Source organism: Mycteria americana, chromosome 2 (assembly GCF_035582795.1).
Source record: "Mycteria americana isolate JAX WOST 10 ecotype Jacksonville Zoo and Gardens chromosome 2, USCA_MyAme_1.0, whole genome shotgun sequence".
NCBI lineage: Eukaryota > Metazoa > Chordata > Aves > Ciconiiformes > Ciconiidae > Mycteria > Mycteria americana.
Genome location: NC_134366.1, coordinates 47,903,551 through 47,924,070, shown reverse-complemented (window position 1 = coordinate 47,924,070; position 20,520 = coordinate 47,903,551). Strand labels below are relative to the sequence as shown.

General features: G+C 39.3%; 2 protein-coding genes across 2 annotated transcripts in view; both read right to left on the bottom strand.

Moving 5' to 3' along the window:
* Positions 1–20,520, bottom strand: part of LOC142406484 (collagen alpha-4(VI) chain-like) — a 65,586-nt gene that overhangs the window by 43,024 nt on the left and 2,042 nt on the right. The window contains 10 exon segments of the mRNA XM_075495431.1: positions 576–1,231; positions 1,689–2,042; positions 2,044–2,134; positions 2,454–3,077; positions 3,756–4,352; positions 5,872–6,459; positions 7,802–7,804; positions 8,435–8,531; positions 8,534–8,566; positions 14,192–14,274. Coding sequence (XP_075351546.1) covers positions 576–1,231; positions 1,689–2,042; positions 2,044–2,134; positions 2,454–3,077; positions 3,756–4,352; positions 5,872–6,459; positions 7,802–7,804; positions 8,435–8,531; positions 8,534–8,566; positions 14,192–14,274 — 3,126 coding nt within the window.
* Positions 6,820–7,643, bottom strand: LOC142406850 (collagen alpha-1(XII) chain-like). Its single transcript, XM_075495776.1, has 2 exons — positions 7,588–7,643; positions 6,820–7,471 (listed from the first exon to the last, which is right to left on the bottom strand). The coding sequence occupies exons 1-2, from the start codon at positions 7,641–7,643 to the stop codon at positions 6,820–6,822; spliced, it is 708 nt and encodes a 235-aa protein (XP_075351891.1).

Below are 20,520 nucleotides of genomic sequence, written 5' to 3'. Positions count from 1 at the left end.
ACCACCTTCTGTTTCTTATATGGGGAAAGCTTTTGGGTAGCATCTCAGCATTACTGTGGATTTGCTGCTCCCACCTTGCCAATACCTCCCACGTATCCGAGGATGGATTTTCTCACACCCCCTCTCCACAGTGCCTCTGTGAGACATAAGTTTTGTCAACAGTTGCTGCTGACAGTCCCACTGAAGCAGTATGGTCAGCTGTAGATGACAAAGTTAGGGTTTTGGAAGGCTCTTTTTAAAATACCACTGAATTGTCCATTTTTCTCTTTTGATTAGGATATCTTGGGCATATCTGCTCTGGCACCTTTCAGACACTGAGGAGCTATGAATACAAATGCTAGATGTGAAGCACTGTCTTACCCCAGAAGCTATTTACCATAGCAAAGACTGTAAATGGTTCTTGACTAAAGCAAAGTGAGAGCCTAGAAAGTTGCGAGACTGAGTAACCTGAGCAATATTCTTTGGTAAAACAGTTGCATTGCTGTCCAGCTAGCTCAGGTACTTTTATCAGGGACTGCATGTAGCCATGTAGATATTTGCCATTATACACCCAACAAAACATTTATGTTACTTACCCTGGCTACGAAGATCTTCAGATTCACAGACCTGATTGACAATACTCCTCTCAATGGTTTTCAGCGCATCAAAGTTTTCCACTGTGAACACTCTCCTTGCATCGCCAGCTATTAAAAGCAGCTCAAAGGAGTTTATAATCCCTATGCCAACTGCAAAGACATGGATCCCATCACTTCTCAAAGCCATTGCTGCATCCTCCACCCTGTCAGCAGAGTACCCGCCTGTAATCACTACAAGGTTCTGCGAGACTCCTTGGCTCTTGCGGCCTCCATTGGCAGGCTGAAAAAGGCTCTGGACAAGCCTCAGCCCTTTGCCAGTGAACGTAGAGGACTGCAATTGCTCGATTCTGTTGATCTGTTCCTTTACCATGGTGTCAGTATAGAACTCATTAAGAGAAAATTCTATCTGGGGCTCTTGGCTGTACTGGACTACTCCAACATGTACTTTGTCCCTAGAAATAACAAAGCTGTCCACAACTTCCAACATGAAGGTCTTCATGACAGAAAAGTTACTTTTTGATATGCTTTCTGATCCATCTATCAGGAATACCAGATCTGCCACTTGACTGCTGCAAACTTAGGGAAAAAGCAGAGGGGAAAACAAACAAACAGGAAAAAAAAAATTAGTGAGGACCATAACCTTGGCAGCATTTAATCTTTTTCTTATTCTCTGCAGTGTAAACCTTTAGTCACGGAAGCTGTTCAAGGCAAGGCCATGCAAGGCCAACCCATCATCTATCCTACTTGAATCCAAAGACCTTCCATGCATAGATAAAATCCATCCTTTTGCACTATTAACTTGCAGAAGAAATCACAGATCTTTATGTATCATCTAAGAAGACCAGCTGGGAGAGTCATAACAAGACAGAGCTTGTAACCAAAGCCAAACCCTCAGCTGAGGGAGGTCAGACTTTACCTACCAGTAAGTCAGATTAACTACCCCCACTCACCACACTCATCCTCTTGCTACCTGAAGGGCCACTGTGAGGAAAAAACCACTTGAACTGCATGACTGCTGTGGAGAAAGACAGCATGTTGGTACCCCTGAAGTGGAGAGAGTTCTTGCCTGTCATTTTCATTGCAGAAGCAGAGTTCCCTAACATTTTTATTGGCAGTGCATCATAGCTCTGTGCGAAGAGTAATCTTTCTTGACCTTCAGTAATCTCTTCAAGTTCTGCTCTGCTTGCTTTGTTCACTCCAACGACAGTTAAGTTGATTTCACCTCCCTTCAAAGCTTTTTTGGCCATGGGAAGGTTGGCTCTATCCAATGGTGCAGTTGGTTCATCAGTAGTAAGAATAAGGGTCCTGGTGACAGCAAGGAAAGATGCACACCCACCCTAGTTCACACCAAATCTCTGCCTGGCAAAGCTCAAAGCTCTTGCTGTGAAGGGCTGGCCTGGCAGAGGCTTCAAGTTGAATCCTGCTTCTCTACTCTGAGACTCAGAGGAGAGTTGAAACTTGAAATTTATACACACCAATCACTGAGCCATTAACTACTGCTTCTATGAGACACTGCACATTTTTGAATTGCAGGTCTGTAGCACCAGATGATCCATGCACTACACAGGGGCTATGGGACCCCCAACCCCTAAGCCTGGCCCCAACTCTGATCCCTGAATGTGAGCCCAGACCACTGACCCCAACCCCTGAGCTTGACCCCTGACCGTGACCTCTGACGCCCGAGCCTGAGCCCTGAGCCTGGTTCTAAGCAGGTCAGCTCTTACCTTGATGACATTTGGGTCAATCACCACCACAACTTCATAAACCTCACTAAAACCTTTCTGAATGTTAATTTCCTCTTGCGTTAAGTGCAGAGGGTGCACATACCAACAGCAAGCCTGGCAGCTCTGAAATGACAATTATTTATGTACTTCTTACCTTTTTTCATACTTCGCAACTGTAATGGGACTACAAAGGTTTTTGTCCCAATCTCATTACAAAGCTGTTTCTTTATTTTCCATCCAATATTTGACAGCTGTAGAAAAAACTTCAGGGCGGTGACATGTTTCCTTGGGGGAGAAGTCACAATTTTAGCAAGATTGCTACTCTCTGTGGTATTCTGGATGCCCACAGCATAGACAGTAACACCTTTGCGTCTTAGTTTAGATGCTGCTTCAGTGTAGTCATCCAAGGACTGGCCACTGGTGATAACCACAGCAATTTGCTGCACTCCTTGTTTTTTCCTGCTGCCTGCTTCTTGAGTAAAAACCTTCTTCCTCAGGAACTCAATGGCTGCTCCAGTGTATGTTTGCCCCCCTCGATATGGTAAGTTCTGCAAGTAGTTCAGGATTTCCAATTTATCCTTGAATGTGTCCAGGGTGAACTCTAGCCTTGGTTCATTACTGTACAGCACTAGCCCAACTCTTACATTACTCGGACCAATATCTAGGGCATTAACAATTTTTAACAGAAAGGCCCTTATCAGCTGGAAGTTTTTTGACCCAATTTTGCTGGATTCATCCACAAGAAACACAATATCTGCAACAGTCGCACTGGAACACACTAAAAGCAAGGTAAACAAAAGGAAGATAAGATTAATGTAGGTCACACTATAGGATAATTGGTGGGACAATCAGAATAGGTTGTTACAAAAAGGATCATCTCAAGGTAATATGCAAGGTAGTGCTACAATAAAACATGAAATCTAAATGCCTATCGGTATTGAAGAGCAGAGATTTATATATTGATTTTCACAGTAAAAGAAAGCCCTGAAATAAGCACCATACCTTAACCGGCCCGTTACCCACACTACAGGAAAGTCTGCAAGACAAATGCTTTTCTCACTCTCCTGCAGAGTGACTGCTAATCAGGACACCCCTGGATATTAGGGAAGCTATTCTGTGGTTACATACAAACTCTCCTATGGCAATTTTCTACAAACAAAATGCAAGCAAAATTGTCCTGTCAGTCAAACAGGCAATTCCACTGCAGCCAACCCCTCTAGACGACTGCCCTGTTCCCCTTGGTTAATACAGGTAATTACAACAAACTGTGCACAGGCAAGTGTTGCCACCACCCAAAGGTAGTAAATATTTTGTCAATATAGCACTTTGGTAAAAGCAGAACTGCCAGCCATTTGCACTCTGTTCTTCCCTCAGAGCCACCTGAGAAGTTGCTCTGGATTACTAGTGACTCAGAAGCTACTCAGGCTGCTGTTTTTACTCTGGTGATACATCGTACCTGCTGGCCCAGTTGGATCAAGGTCATAAAGCTTCTGAAGTGAGGCTTCCATATCACTGACAATGCTTTGCTGGAGAAGGTCAATGCTCTCCCCTTTATAAGTCTGGGAAGTCATGCTAGAGGAGTCTCTCACCTTTTCTTCTTCCTCAAAGTATCCAGCATCAGCTGAAACAACTTTTACCCCTACCTCTTCTAACATCCAGGCTGCCTCCATGATATTGTTGCTGGATCCAGGGGGTGTGATGACCACTACAACCTGTGGAGTGCCTTCGCTGAGCCGGCTTCCAGCACCATCCATGAAAAAGGTTTCCTGCAAAAACTTCAGGGCACTTCCAGCCTTCGATGAGCCTCCAGTGAATGCAATGATGTGCTGAATGTGGTCAAGCACCTCTTCTTTATTTTCATATGTGTTCAGTAAAAACTCCACCTGTCCTATGCCACTAAACTGGGCTAGGCCAATTCTATACTTGTAAAGCCCAACATCTAGCTGTCTGACTATGTGGGAGATGAAATGTTTTACTTTCCCAAAGGTTGAAGGCCTCATGTTCTCAGTGGAGTCAATAAGGAAAATAACATCAGCATATTGTTTTGCAAACGCTGCATAGAGGGGGAAAAAAGCGACAGATCAGATGCCAAAAGGAATACTGTCAACCTATACCCAGACCTGGCTTTGAATGTAAGCTAAATGAAAATTACAACCTGTTCACCTATCTTCACAATTTTAAGTTTAGACCGAAGTTTTAAGTCTACAGCATACCATTAAGCATGCTATGTAATCACTATAATTCTGTATCTTGACAAATTAAACAAAGAATTCTAGTGAAACTAGCCCTGCAAAAAAAGTCCTAAGAAAAATGTCTTGAGAAACTCTACATCTGACAGTATTTATGTAGATAAAAGTTCCGTCTTCCTCCCAGCGAATCTTCTACTTATGACTGTGGGAATGAGATTGCATGCTTTACCATTCCATTCCCCTGATACTCCATTAACCAAGGTCTTCTACATCACTACTGGAATCTAGGTTGCATCTAAGTACTGGACCCATCTGAGCACTTCAGAATACACTTACCTTCATAACAACTCCATGAGGAGTTGCTCCAAAGGGCAGACAGTCCCTCTGAATATCAGAGAACACGAACAAATTCATTCTAACTTCACTTACAGTCAGTGAAAAGAGATATGCATGTCTGGAGGGCACATCAGATGCAAGACAAATGAAACTGCACCTAAATGCATCCCTCAGTGTAACAGTTTATGATGGAGAAGGGGATTAAAGCCAAGTGGCTAACTACCAGCATAGTCTCTAATCCCTAAACTTTTCTCATCATCAAGAAAAACTAGTGGGGGTATCTACACTGACCTCTGCAAAACCAGGGAAAAAATAAATTTCCTTTTTAAATTATAACTACATTACATTTTAAACATTTATCATTATTTTAAACCCCAATTTTTTGTTTTGATTTTAGTTTTGTTACCATGTCTCTTTTATATCCCTCCCCCTTTCACCATTCAACAATAACAGTCTTTGAAGAAACAGGGAAAATATATTTTCTGTGAATTTTGCTGTTCAGCAAATGTATTAAAAAAAAAGGGAAAATATGGCTTCCCTCCATTTTTGTCACTCCTAGAATGTTCAATTTCTGAACTAGGTTTTTGGAGGAATTAAGAGTTACCAAAAGCATAGCTTAATCAAGAAATAATTCTCTGTTAAACTGTTCAATGACATCAAAACAAAACATTCTCTATAAAAGGCTCCACCAGCTCTAATGAGATGAAATTGAATGTGCTTCACAGAATCTGTGAATCTGATCCTGATTTTCTTTGCAATACATTAAGGCTCAGCTTACAGACAGCACCAAGCATAACGTTACCTTCCTATACTAATGGTTAAACCTCACCAACTTCAACACATACACTGAAATGTGTTAAGAAGAACAAGAACATCATCCTGAACGGCAACCTAACTCAAAATTAGCCTCCTTGTTTTCAGTCACATTACATGACAGTAACACTGATGTAAACAACATTAAAACCAGGACCACTTTTCTACACCCTATTTTCACAATTACACAGTATGAGCAACTGAAACGGCACAAGTATAAGGACAACTTCTTACCTTCTATCTGACTTTCAACTGCAAAGCAGAAGTTTCCCAAAAGTCTTGTGGAGAGATCTTGAAGGTCATCAAAACTACCAGCGCTATACAGATATTTACCAAAAGGTTTGCTGGCTATTTGCTGAAGCTCAGCTGTATTCTGGACACCAATTCCAACAATATAGAGGGAGATGCCTCTGTTCCTCAGTTTCCTGGCAGGCAATTCAACTTCATCATTGGATTCTCCACCGGTGATTAGAATGGCTACCTGCGGGACATAGTCCTTAGCTCTGCTACCAGCAGGTTCAGTGAAATACACTCTGCTGACAAAATCCAGAGCTCTCCCTGTGTAAGTTTCTCCACTCTTATATAGCAAATTCTCAATCTGCTCCAAAACATCACTTTTCAATAAATACTGATTCAGCAAGAATTCTTGGTAAGTCTCATCACTGTATTGTGCCAGCCCAACTTGGATTGCATCAAGGCCAACATCAAGACTTGAAACCAAGGTGGAGAGGAAATTCTTCACCTTCTGAAAGTTTTCCTGGCCAATACTTGTTGAAGTATCCACTAAAAAGACAACATCTGCCAACGTGGCTTTTCTGCAAGCTGCCCAAGGAAGATCACATAGAAGAATGAATTACTATAGCTTCTTCTGCAGCTTTGTTCATGAGCAAGGAAGGACTGACTATACATTTTATCATTCATGAAATAAACTGCAACTGTGTCGCATGTTTCTGCCTTCTCTTTCCTCCCTTCACCTTCCCCCCTGCCCCCGTTATTTTGAATATTTTAAAGGTAGACAGGTACTCAAAATTTATCACAGTTATGAGTTGATATTATTGAAACCTAGTTAGCAATATATGGAAGATGCAAGAAGTTAAAACCCGTATTGTGGCAATACACAGCAATTCCATGTACTTCATCTACACATAGAAAAAAAATAAAGCTGGAAAGAAAGCAGCTCTTTCAGGACATACCATGGGCAACCTGGGTGGCCGGTCCGGTTATCTCCTCTAGTGTAGTACAAAGCACCTGTAGAATACTGTAAGAGAGTCCCTGCAGAGAAGCAAAATCTTCCACTTCATAGACATGCTTATCAGCTGGCTCACTAGCTATTTCTTGAAGCTCAGACAAAGCAGAACCTTTAACGCCTATGGCGTACAATGTGATGCCAGCATTCTTGATTGCTGTGGCTGGGTTTTGAACATTATCTTCAGCCTGTCCTTTTGTTAACACCACAGCGATTTGAGGAACCCCTTCTTCCTTTCGGCTACCAGCACTTGCTACAAAGTGATTCTCTAGCATAAACTGGAGGCTCTGCCCAGTTTTGGTGCCTCCTCCTTTGTAATGTAATTTCTGTATCTTCTGTAGGATATCGTTTTTGTTATAGTAAGCGTTCAACAAGAATTCAGTGTATGGCACATCACTGTACTGAATCATACCAACACGGATTTTGTCTTGCCCAATATCAAAGCCATTGACTATTGTGTACAACAAGTCTTGCATGATCTTGAAGTTCTTTGTCCCTATACTCCAGGATCCATCTACCAGGAAGATGATGTCTGCCATAGAAGCTTTCCTGCAGACTGAAGAAATATTTTGTAACTTTCTTGTTTTCCTACAGGATGTGTAATCTAATAGAAGAGTAATTTTGCCTCCTGATTGCTTTTCAGAATCCAAGACCTATTGGCCTTTTGCAGAAAAATCCTTACATCTATCCTGATAAATTCTCACCATCCACTAGTTCCTTCTTTTCCCCTGTTCATCATACAGAGGGTCAGAGGCTGCATCCTTCTGCAGCACCATTCTTAGGCAAAAGAGAGATTCTGAAATTAAGACTGACACAATTTCCATACGCAACATGCTCAGAACTTATATGTAGTAAATGCATATGGTAATTGCTGCACACACTTCTGTATGTGAACCACAATCATAAGAATGTATTGACCTGCTGTCAAGTGAGCCCAAAGGAAAAGTTACTCGTGCACTTTGAGCTCCATTCTGCAAGCATACATTACTAAATATTTATTATCTGAGGGGAAAAAAAATAAATTCACGCCAACTTAAACAGGACTAACCACATCTACTTGTAGCAAATACTAAACTCATGTGTTTCCACACCTTTCAGAAGCATATGACACTAGCAGGGCATGGATGAAACAGTTATTATTTCCCTAAACCAAGAGACATGCAGAAAGTGTTCTGCAACTGGACAGAACACTTTTTCTCCAGCAGATCTTCCAGAAGACCTGACTACCAAAATAAAAATGCTAAATCCTGTGACTTATCTTGCTCTTGGTGGCGTTACAATTGTAAGAGTTTTTCATTGCTGTTGAAAACACAGAACCTCAGCACGCATGAACAAAACCAAATTTTAATGAGCTGTTGCATTTAATTTTGCAGTTTTTAGGACAACTGCCCTATCCTAGCTTAAATATGTGTTTTGTAAAAACATATCACATTATCCCTAGTTATACAAAGAATAAACTGTCATCAATTCTTCATCTCTCTCTGCATTGGGTATAAATGGAAAAAAATAATTTTGCTATCAACATGAAGAGTCACTTCTTTAGTGTATTACCAGTCTGCTGTGCATCTATAGAGCAGAAGGTGGAAACAAAGAGAAGAACAAGAAGTGGTTTCCAGTCATCCATTTTGAAAACCTCCCTAGAAAAAACAAACAATGACAGTAAGAAATACAGAGCACGATTTCCTCAGAAAGAGATTTTTAATTGTGGGGGAAATTGGTAAAAGCATTTTGTTAACAACATGGAAGCTTTCTAGCTGTATGCAATTTAAAGCAGCACTTTAAATTCTTATTTTCTTCCCTCAGCTTTTAACATACAGGCTTTCAACACAGTGCTGTTAGTTTGACACTGATGTACAGCATATAACCAAAATGAACTGTTCACTGCTCTGCTCTCACACAATCATGCTTTGTTCTGATTCACACAGTTATATTTACCACGATCCAAAATTCAACTAAAAGCGAGCTGTTCACAATGTAAGATTAATGGGAGTTATGCTTTTAAGATTCCCCTCTAGCCTTGAAATTCCCCACCCACACATCTATTTAAAAGAAAAAATTGGTGGTGGTATCTATATACAATAGACGTAGATAAGAACAAGCATTCATTTACAAATGAAATATGCCAGCTGGCCAGTAATGAAGACACTTGCAATATAAAAGTACCGCAGCTCAATGTTACGGGAAATGGGAATGAAAATCTCTCAGCAAGAAAGTACAAACTTAAGCCACGTTGAGCTTAAATACACTAAACAAGCAATAACAAAACAGGTCTGAAAAACATTCAATTCTAGAACACATGTACGCTAAATAGCTTAAAGAATAAAAAGAAATAATAAACCAGAGCCTTGGAGGCCAAGCATGCAAAAAAGGATGGATATGAAAATATTTCATATTGTTTTTCTTTGGAGCTGCTGAAGTTCTCTTTCTTTTCTGATTAGTTCCAGCTGCTTTCCTCCTAGTTCCACCCTCACATTCTGTCCCAGATCAAAACTAAGAAAAGATTTTTGGTAAAATTTATGAATATAAAGGCCAAATGCTTCTGCATGGTGACATGAGTAGCAGAGAACCAGGTTGGCTAGGTATGTCCAGCAGGGAGAATGAGAAAATCAGGTATAGTGCGCATTTATTCTATGACCTTTGGTTATTCAAGTATTTAAAACAGGCAACTAAAAGATGCCACCGCTGCATTTCAGCCAGCCAAAGTCACTCCTCTCACCAGCCCTTTGCAGCTGGTCCTCTGTCAACTGAGAGTATCTCTCTTCCCATTCTAGGGGAACGAACAGCTTGACAGAGATGCTGTCCATGCTGTACTTCTTTCCCATGGATGTGCACGCCAGAGGTAATGCTGTTCAACACTGTATGTAGTCTCTTCCTCGGGTCTCCAAAACACACCTGTTGGTAGCAAGGATTCTGTGGAAATTAGACTGAGGAATGAGTCACTGAGGAGGGCGAGGTAAAATTCAGAAACCCGACATAACTCAGATATTATGCTCAAATGACTGAAAAAGACATCTCACTGGGGCTACCCTAAGAATCTCATACCTAATATACAGCCTATGCTAGAGGTATATTGGTCTGGAAGATGCATGGCTACTGACTTTTATGTGCTCCCACCTGTTTATTACCAAAATTTTATACAAAGCACTGTTGGGCTATCAGTAATATAAAATAAGCCAAACACTGTTCTGTCTCAGGCTATCTTTTGAACCTGTTGGTTGATCCTAGCAGATGCTCAGATCAGAAGAAAGAGATAGCTTGAGCTACTCATATTCCAGGCTTGGGTTTGACATAGAGTGCAACCTCAGCAAACCCAGGATCCTGGCTTGGCTTTTTAAAGGTTTCAGGGTTTCTAGAATTCTGATGAGAACAATGAATCTAGAATTTCATTTTGGAGCTGATTTACACACAAATTTCCCCAGCATCTGTGTCTCTGCCATTGCTTAACATCTAATAATTACGTTGGCATGAATACTGCCTAAACTTATAAGTAACAGGGAGGGAAATGTATGTGAAGACACACAGAAGCTATCAGACAGCAGGCAAAAGACAAGCTAGTTCCTCCTCCCAGCAACGGGAGGGCTTCCTAGGCATGCTTCTTGGAACCGGGAGCATCTTTCTCAGAATCAACCAGTCTCAGACACAGGTAAATTCCTCTTGTGGAAGGATGTGAAACTGAATCTATATAGAGGGAGAGCATATCTAAGCGATGGCTACAGCATAACAGGTTAATCCACACGTTAGTCTTTTCAGTATCTTCAAGGTATGTGCTGGGGGCCGGGTATCTACCTATACATGCAGATTGCTCCTCTTTATTTCTGTCACTTTTGTTTGATAAATTTCCCTTTGCCACTAGTCACCAAAAAAGTCCTAGTGATCAGAACAAAGGTCCATCTTGCCCAATCCCTTATCTTTGACAATTAGCTTAAGGAAAGAACATAAAAGGAAAATTAAAGAACGTAGGTATCTTCTCCCTTCCACACAGACTGGTTTACAGATTTCCAGGTTGCATTTGGGTGAAGATCATACTTCCATAAATTCTTCTAATCTCTTTTGAAACCAGCTATACTTTTATATTAAAACCACAAACCAATTAGATCGTTTATCATATTGAAAACAGCATTTATATTCCACTGAAAAAGCAAGCCAAGTATCTGTGAAAATACAAGTTGATGATCAAATGCTGCTGTTAACAATTCATTACACTCGTTTTTAAACTATATCTTGGATCTGTAATGACAATTTAGTGGAAAGGCTACAGCTGGTCTAACATCATAGCACAGGGTTCAGTTCCAAGTTCTTAGGGTAACAGTATGTAATATTACCCTAGGTCTTGTAAATAACAAAAAGCAATGAACAGAAATCCTCTGCTTGACTCTATATTCTACCCTCAGGCAATAGTGAAACTTCATATCCAAGTATCACCACACCAAGCCCCATTGTAGCTCTTGAAGGGTTCTTTGGAACCTTCTCCTGTGGGGAGAAAAAAAAGCCACATTTCCTATATTTCAAGACATTTATCACATATGGGCACTTTTTACTATTATTAGTACTGCAGTAACACAGAGATTCCCGGTGTAACTGCAGTCCCTATGCAACAAAAGGGCATCCAGGTACTACGTGGTCCTTCAAAAGAACAGAAGGCAATGCTGGGGTTTGTGCATTGTGGAAACCTTCTTCATGCCTCTGCACATTGCAGTTTTCTTTAATAAGCACTTCTAACATAAGGGAAGCTGTGGTATGTCATATATGAAACCACAGCAAATACAAATGTTTTGCAATCATCTTATATGCCATCTTCACAATTAAATTTTGTCTTGGATTTAATTAATTTTTCTGTATATATTCCTGATAGTTACTGAACCTCTTAAGAGTTCTCCTTGATCACTTTGACAGAGATTTGACCCCCAGTTATTTGTTTTCACTATTATGCCTCATGACATCAGCCTCTTTTTTAGATGTTAATAAGCAAAAAGTTTATACTGAGACACAATTAAATATTTTAATGATATCCAAAATAAAACAATCATGATTACTAACTTTCATTACTGTATTATGCAGTACCTACTTTGATAGCACAGTTATTGCACCAGAGGAGCAGTAAGCATCTTGAACTATCTGGTTTTAATAAATCATACATAGATCTATAGACGCAGCTAGAAAAGTACATATTCAAGAGCATGTATGTAAAATGCTGCCAGTATTTCCAAAGCCTCTAGTTATAGTGGTGGAGATTTTTACAGCAAAACACTGAGTTTGTGAAAACTCAAGGGCACCGATATCACCATGCTTTCAGGTTGTATATGGTTGCCCACAGACAGATGAGCAAAATACAGTTGCTGTTTTAGCAAGGGGCTAGACTTTCCTCAGTAACGTAAACATTTGAATTTTGTACCAAAGTCTAGCTCTTACTGTTATACCATACACAATAATCAGCAACTGTTGAGCTATGCATCTATTTCCATACCCCCTAACAGCTGTAGTCTCTGTTTGCCTCCTTCAGCTTCCTCCACCCTCACACCTCAAGAATGTTGCCAGCTCATAGGGTCAGATACCCCACAGCTGCAAAATCTCTCCCACTCTTCCTAAACAGTGAATGCAGATGGAAACCTATTTTCCACTTGCTCTTTATTTTTCCCTTCAGTAGCCTCTATTGACATCAGGCAACTTCTTTAAATACACAGGGACACTGCAATTCGAAAATGTGTGTGGACTAGTTTCCCTACTTGTACCATTTATTTTGCCTTATCTTCGCATAGAGAATTCCAATCATGCACTACAAGCTGCATAAACAGAGGTACTTTATGCCTTCTACGTGTATTCTTCATTATTTCCTAAAGTAAAATGAAAGAAGTGATTTAATGGAAAACTCATGCCATACAGCTCATAGGTACTATGGATCAAAGCCTAAGTAACTCAGAAACATGCAGTGTCACAGAGCATTATCAATTCTGCACGTTAAGCTAGCAGTATGTTAATTCCAAAACGTATTTGAACATAAAGCAGTATATACAGGGTCCTATTATAAGCTACTTAAATATGCATATCTGTTGTTGTTTATATAAATATATATAGGCATAACCTATGTAAGATGATAAGACAGCAATTCTCAAAAATCTAAGACTTCTTTCCACTTTAATGCTATTTTAGGAGACAACAGTATGAAAATTATTAAAAGCCTTATAAAAACAGTATAAAAGGATACATATTTTAAAGCTTATTTTACTGCCAGCATTTTTCCTTATTTGTTCCCAGAGACCCACCAATATGCATGCAATAAATCTCAAAGGAAGAAAAAGATCAACAGTACTCCTAAATTCTTTAAATGCTTCACAAAGATTGCTTGCAACTATGTTTTGTTTCTTCTTTTTTAATCAACTAATGCCCCAATTTTATCTTCGGTTGCTTCAGTGTTTTACACAGGTAAAAGTAAGTCATTTTGTAGATGTCTGCCACCAGAGCAAAATGCACGGTCAAATGTTCATACACTTCTTAAGCACACTATCAAAAGCATGGAGTTTTTGAGGCAACATCTGTTTTTCACCTATAATTTATAATCATGTTGCATGCAGGATCTCCCTGCACACCCTGGTTTGGGAACACTTCCCCTCTTCCATTCGTATATATTAAGAGAAGGAACACAATCTTTCTTGTGACAACTTCAGATACCGTCTCTACCAGTGCAAATGAATGCGATCATGTAGCTTTCTCCTACCTACTGAAGTACTCCAGTTAGGTTTCTTCAACTTTTACATGCTGATTTCATTCCTTCTGAAGTCTTTTGAAAAAGCCCGAGTCCTTGAATGCAGCAGACTGCCAGCTTCAGCTCACATGCCACAGTTAGTTATCCCTTTCCTCCGCCAACCCCTTTTCTCTCACTAAAGCAAATTTAAAGCCTGGATGCCATCTGTGCAACTGCCTGGTTTCACCAAACAGTAAACCCAGGAGAAATCCATCCCACTCTCCCACCTCAGCATTCTCCTCATATGTCCACATATTGAACTTTCACCACTGAGACATACTAATACCAGAATAAGGATAAATGTTGCTGTAAAAACAATGCAAAATATTTTCTAGGTATCAGTTCTTTATGTAAATGAAGAAGTCTTTTTATCAGTTGTCTCCTCTCTACAGGCACGTTTTGTTTCCTACAAGTACATTGTCATTTTGTTAGCACTGAAATGTCTCAGGAAGAAAGTTGCAGCTTTACTCGCTGCAGGTTTCTCAGAGAAAAGAAGAGTTTCCTAAGGATTCCAGGTACAATCACATGGCCAGACACAGATTCAAGCAACGGCACCCTGGGTGACTTACCTGACTGAGGAAGTCAATGTGATCAACGTGAGGTTCAAGATGTTCCAAAGAGTGGTTTCGTTTAGAAGGGCAAGCAGCCACAGCTGGAAAGGATGTGGCCGTAAGGATAGGAACACTCCCCCCACACACACATGTACAAACAAGCACACAACCAGCCCATTAGGTGTCTACACCCAGTCTTAAATGTAAAAATTGACTGACATTAAAAGTCAATTTCATTTACTGTTAGAATTGGTGTCTGCCTGTCTGCGAGCTAGTGGGATGGAGGTTTACTTGCTGACTTGATTCTAAAGAATGGACAGACGTAACGATTTTCCATTTCAGTATTTGGTACACCTTTTATAAGCTTATTGTCTGTTTTTCTTTTCTGAGTAAAGCTTAATAATTTGCAAGTTATTATTCTGCAGGCCTTAAACATTCATTATCGTTCATACTTATATCTTCCTGCTGGCTTAAACAGCACAAATTGCAATGCTGGTTATACTGGTTACAAAACGCACAGCTGGTTATTCTGAGAGCCTGACAAGCTTTCACTTCTTCACTTCACACGCTCTGTAAATAGCTATTTACTAATCACACCCTAATTTAATTGCTATACTCAGCTGAAGTTAATTGAAGTTTGCCTTTAAGTGCATGAATTCAATGAGACCATCCCATGTTGTCATTAAAATATGAACATTACTGTACACAGGACCATGGCTTTAGACTTTTTTCCTGGTTTAGTTTCCTCAAGAAAGAAATCAGGCGCAATGTTACATTTTGCCTTTCATCCCAGATGGGGGAGAGAACTTGAAAATCAAACCCTGTAAATGGAGCTGTGAAGCTGAAGAGTCTCTAGCCTTGTTAAATGAGTTCTTACCTAGCAATGACTCATTCTGATCCGTAACAAGCTCACTTTCAAACTCCTAACCATTTTGTTCTTTGGCGTCATTAAAAGAAGGGTGGAAGGGGACCCCATATGATAATTTGGGATTGTAATCAATAACGTGTATATATATATTTATATGTATTTCACAGCAAGGTGGGTTTGCCTCCTACTAACGGTTTTGTTATAAGGGAGTAAAGGAGGTCAAAAGACCTCCTTGGTATGAGGAGTACCTTTCCCAAATCAGAAAGTCCTTATGGAGTAGGAGATGCATTTGTTATTCTTCTCTCTTTCCTATCAATCCTGGCTTTAGACCTCCTTTGCATAAGACACATAGTATTATGTCAGTACCAAAGAGGTATCATGGCAGTACCAAGGATCAAGTTTGTTTGCTTATAGAAAAGAACACAAAGGTGACCAATAAAAAGCATTAAAGCAGGAAACCCAAACCATTTGACGGGTCTTGTAAAATAGGCCAGCTAAACCCAGAGGATGATACAAGTAATTTGTCATATCCTTGCTAGTTCCTTTGACTGGAAAGTAGACAAATGTGAACAGCATAAAGGCTACGAATATCAACCTTACCCACATGTGCTTCACTGACTCATTTAGCAAAGGATATTAAGCGAACTAAGCACAAACATTTCATTCATGAAAGCAGCTTCTCAAAGCCAAAAGTGCTTAAGAAAACTAGCAGATGTGACTCTCCTGCTCCCAGGAATACTGAGTGGGAAAGCATCCTAAACACAGGAGTAAGTACTCAAAGTACTCATCTGGAACAAATTATTTTTATAAAAAGTCTTGCTTTAGAACAGAAATAGGGTAAGTCAACTCTTGTTGAACTACCACAAAGTGGGGAATTCAAAATCGAAGGCAACAGTTTACACATAAGGTTACAGGAGTTTTTGAATCACCAGTACATTATCCGCTAACATATGCTAGATGGACCTTTGAAACAGGACTCCAACAATCTGAGCTTACTGGTGGTGGCAAGATGGAGGTTCTTGTTTTATAAAAGCTTGATGTAAGAAAATTGTGGCCTTGCAATAGTCATGGATGTGAAACTTTTGCTAACATCACTTGGCTAAAAGAACCTAATTGTCCTCTTATTTCTAATGCTGAAAATTATACACAGTTTTGCCAGAATCTACCACTTTTGATAGCAGGAAAATATGAAGCTAGAAAGAATCAAGAGTTTTGCTTGTGAATACCTTCACAAGATCTGCCCTGAAAACAACTGGAAAACTGTCATTTTGTAGCTAGAGATGCGAGGCATATGTCCTCTTTCTTGCCAGTTCTAGGCATTGCTTATAACTAGTCTTTTAAAGTAAGTAAATAAAATTTAAACCAAGCTTTCACTGAAATGCAAAAAATATATATGCTGTAACAAGAAACAAAGAAAGCAGGATGCTGTTCATTTTAACGTCTCCTCTGAAACTTCCCAGTGCTTTGCTCATTGCTGTAAGTCTTGGAAAACTGAAAAAGCAACGATACCTTTTCTCATCCTATCTTTCCTTACTGCAAACCACCAAAACTACCGTATCGCCCATAATTAATTCAAAGTTCATCATGTCTTGTCAAATGAAAAGTCTGTAATATAAACAAAGCAGAGATTTTAGCCCATGGACGTTACATATACATTTCTCAAGCATCCTAATATTATTATTAGCTGCATATTTTACTTTGAATCATTTGGAATACATTTTGTTTATCCACAGGCTCTTTGCTTATTCACTGAAGGAAACAGGATTTGCTTTACTGAATGATACCATATTTGGATTTGAATGTGTGGAAGAATTATGTAAATGATTGTATGCAGGCAAATCAGAGCTGAATAGCTTTATGGTCATCATCTTTACAACTACTGCTGTTGCAAAAGCAATGAAAATTAAGCAGCATGTTTTAGATATTGCCATATTGTGAGAACAGACCAAAGCAAATGCTAGAACTGTGGAAAGCTGACACTTTCTCAGATGTCTAGAGTAGTCATGCAGGTAACCTAGAAAATGCCTTTTGTGACACTCACCATGCACTAGGTATAGTCACCATGCACTAGGTATATAATGTAAGTTAATGCATATGCAAACATTTGTTAATAATCCTCAGAAACAGTGTCACTCCATTAGAGCTCTTAGTAGAAAAAACAGTTTTGCAAGGAGCTAAGGAACTTAAAAATGTGGCTTCACATTGAACCAAAACAAGAGCCAAAAATTCCAATTTCTCCTTGAAGGGTAATTAATTTGAAAATGATTTGGCATCCCTCAAAATACTGTATTTTCTCAAAAAGTAGTGTCCACTGATTTTTTTTGAAATACTATAATACCAAGCTTTTAAACACTGAAATGAGCTGTATCACACTTGCAAAATGAGGGTACTTTTTGCTTCATTTGACAGAGGGAAGCCAAGGAACCAAGTTGTTAAGAACAAAAATATCTGTTAATTCGGTGTACTCAACTTCAGATGTGGCATTTCAGGGTACCTATCACTTAAAGCACATCTCAGTTAAAAAGAGCTAGACTCAGGCATGCAGAGAAAAATCAAAACAAACAAACAAACCCCTAAACTCCTAGAACACACAGTTAGAGACTACCTGTGAAAAGTTTGTCATATATGATTTGTCACTATTACATAGGACTACCTTGGCAGATGCAGGAATATCTTTTGAGTCCCTAGAGTAGCACTGAAGGTGCTGAGTTCTCTTCCTTCAAAGCCCTGTCCCCAATAAATCCAGCAAGGCTTGTGCACATAACCTCCTTCACTACATTTTTTTTTAATCCACAAAGCCAGTTCTTCACGCACAGTGAAAAACCTATGTAGGAAAAATACTTTGAGATAACACACAATTAAACACCAGTTCGTACTGCATATGCGCAGGGAGTCAGTCATGGAATTTGGCCTCTATAGCGTCATCTACAAAAAGAGTCCTCTGTTTCCTTAGGACCACACAAAAGAAAAGAACAAATATAGCATCACTGTTTTTTCCCTGAGCACTACTAAGATTTCCTGGCCAATGTTTCAGTTCAAGTCTACCATATGCCTTCATTTATTTACTGATTGGAATTCTTACATGAGCAGTTCTGTTTCTACACTCTAATTTTGCTTCAGAAGGTTGTAGGTTGAATTGGGTTGCAAAAGGGCTTCTAAAGAAATGCTTTTACTTCGTCTGGTGTCAGGAAAGCTAAAAAAAAAAAAAAAAGTGGAATCTTACATACTCTATTGCCCAAAATAGTGACATACAGATAATTTAACTGAAGTTCAGTTCCTTTTTAAAGCATGCTAATTACCTCCAAACACTGAAAGCAGAGCTCCTGGGATCCTCTGAAAGTTGAGCGTGGAAGTGCGTCCCAGTACAACCTGGTGATGCTGGCCTCAACAGGTAGTAAATATGCCTTCAATGAAAGGGAGACAGCAGCAACTATGTAGCCAAATATATCTAGAGTTGTTCTAGGTCATAAAAATGCTTGTACATGCTGCAGAAATGTTTGAGATGTCTCAAACTTAAATTGGAAGGAATATGCTGAAAGCTCACTTGTCCAGATCAGAGATGATGATTCAAGACAAAATTCCCTTAGATTAACCAAACAGGAGAGAGGACAAGCCTAAATCTTAAAGAGAAAAAGAAATTAATTTAATTAAAAATACTTCACCTTGTACGGTGTTAAAAGTAACAGTCTTCCTAGGTATCTTCTCACTTACATACACCGTACACCAAGCTTGTGCTCATCAGCTATATATAGTACATCTGGATACAAGTTCTCCTTCAGATTCTTTACTTAATGGATTGGAGATGGAAAAGTACAACACTCTTCAAGATTGTTTCCAACACTCTTCAAGATTGTTTCCACAGGGGTTATGTTGTCCCTCGCCACCTTTTTCTAAGGTAGTCATCAAAAGCAGCATTTAAAAAAAGATGTCCTGGCTTCCCACTCCCTACTAATTACTCTAGTCTCAGGATAGAGTATATGTAATAGCCACATGCTGAAACACTTAATTAAAAAAGAAAAAAATAACAAAAAGAGCAAGCAGTGTTACAGAAATAAAGGACTTATTTATGTTCTGCTGAAGCTCACAGAAGGTTTCTAGAAATTGTATTGCTGTTGACAGCTAATAAGAAAAATCCCAGATCTTTGCAGTCAACAAATTACATGTTGTATTCCACAGTTTCAAAATGTTTTGAATGCTTTATGAAGAAATTAGAGGTTCATCAATTTTTTAAAATATTACCTGGAAAAACTTAAACAGATTTGACTAGCAAATGCCAGTGGTCAAGGTGTCTATAACTTCATGTGTGTCCATCACAATTTCATTCAATAGGTATGACTTGCACGAATACATGAAAATCCTAAAAGATTCAACTACAAATGGTTAATTCTGTCAACAAACCCTCATCTGTTGATTAGACTGATATAAACCCTGTATCACTTATTCTTCCAACTACTGAAGCAGATGGCCTTTACAATTGTAACCAGACAACTTAAAAGTGTAGATATAACTACTGGCTTGACCAAAATATATAGAGGCAATGAACTGGAGGAGAATTTTCAGGTCATTTTAATGCTACTTTTTATAGAACAGACAAAATAAGTGGCTGCAATTTCCAACTGCTTGCTCAGGATATGTCTAGAAACTTGTCAGGGATTTACTGTGCTAGTAGGGTAACTTTAGCACACCGTCAGGCCACCCGTGCAAAGGTGCTTTTTCAGAGTTGAATGACTCATATTTAAGGCAACCATTCCAAGGAAGAGTTTGAGGAAAATCTTTTCCTTTTCCTCCTTTTGTTCCTTTTACTTATGTAGAACTTTTTACGTATCGCCATAAGCCTGAGAGAGACCAGGGCTCATAAAAGAATACTGTTGCAACAGCTTGATAACAAGGTTAATTACACACTGCACTCCTTCAGAAACCAATGGCCCTACCATATCATACCCTACCATATTTTCTGCTTCCTGAACAAATCCATATCTCAAGCTGTTTGTGGTAAGGCTTCTGGAATTTAACAATTAGCCTGTTTTCAATCACTAAGCAAAGTTTTAAGGGATGTAATTTTTCTACAGTGGGACATAAAGCTATTTAAACTCCATTAATAAGCTTAACTAATAAACTTGTAAGGCTGCCTCACAGAGAACTTGATTTTGAATTTGTGCCAAGGATCAGAACACACTGTCTGCACATACCATTTATTCAATGAAGGAAGAAGACTGGAAGAACCCTGACTTTATCTCTTCAGTTTTTCATTTTATTTTCAACTTGCTTTAACCTACAGCTGTGTCATCTTCTTTTCCAGGAAACATCTTCTATGTATCATAGTGTCTCAAAACTCACACACTTTTTGTTCTCTTCTGTTTTATAGCAATCAGCTGTCTCAGGAAAGACAGGCAGCTTTTTTTTCAATTTATTTCCTGCCCAACATATCCCTGGGGATATGAATTAGCAAAGCATCAGTGACTTCAATACCACAGTTCAC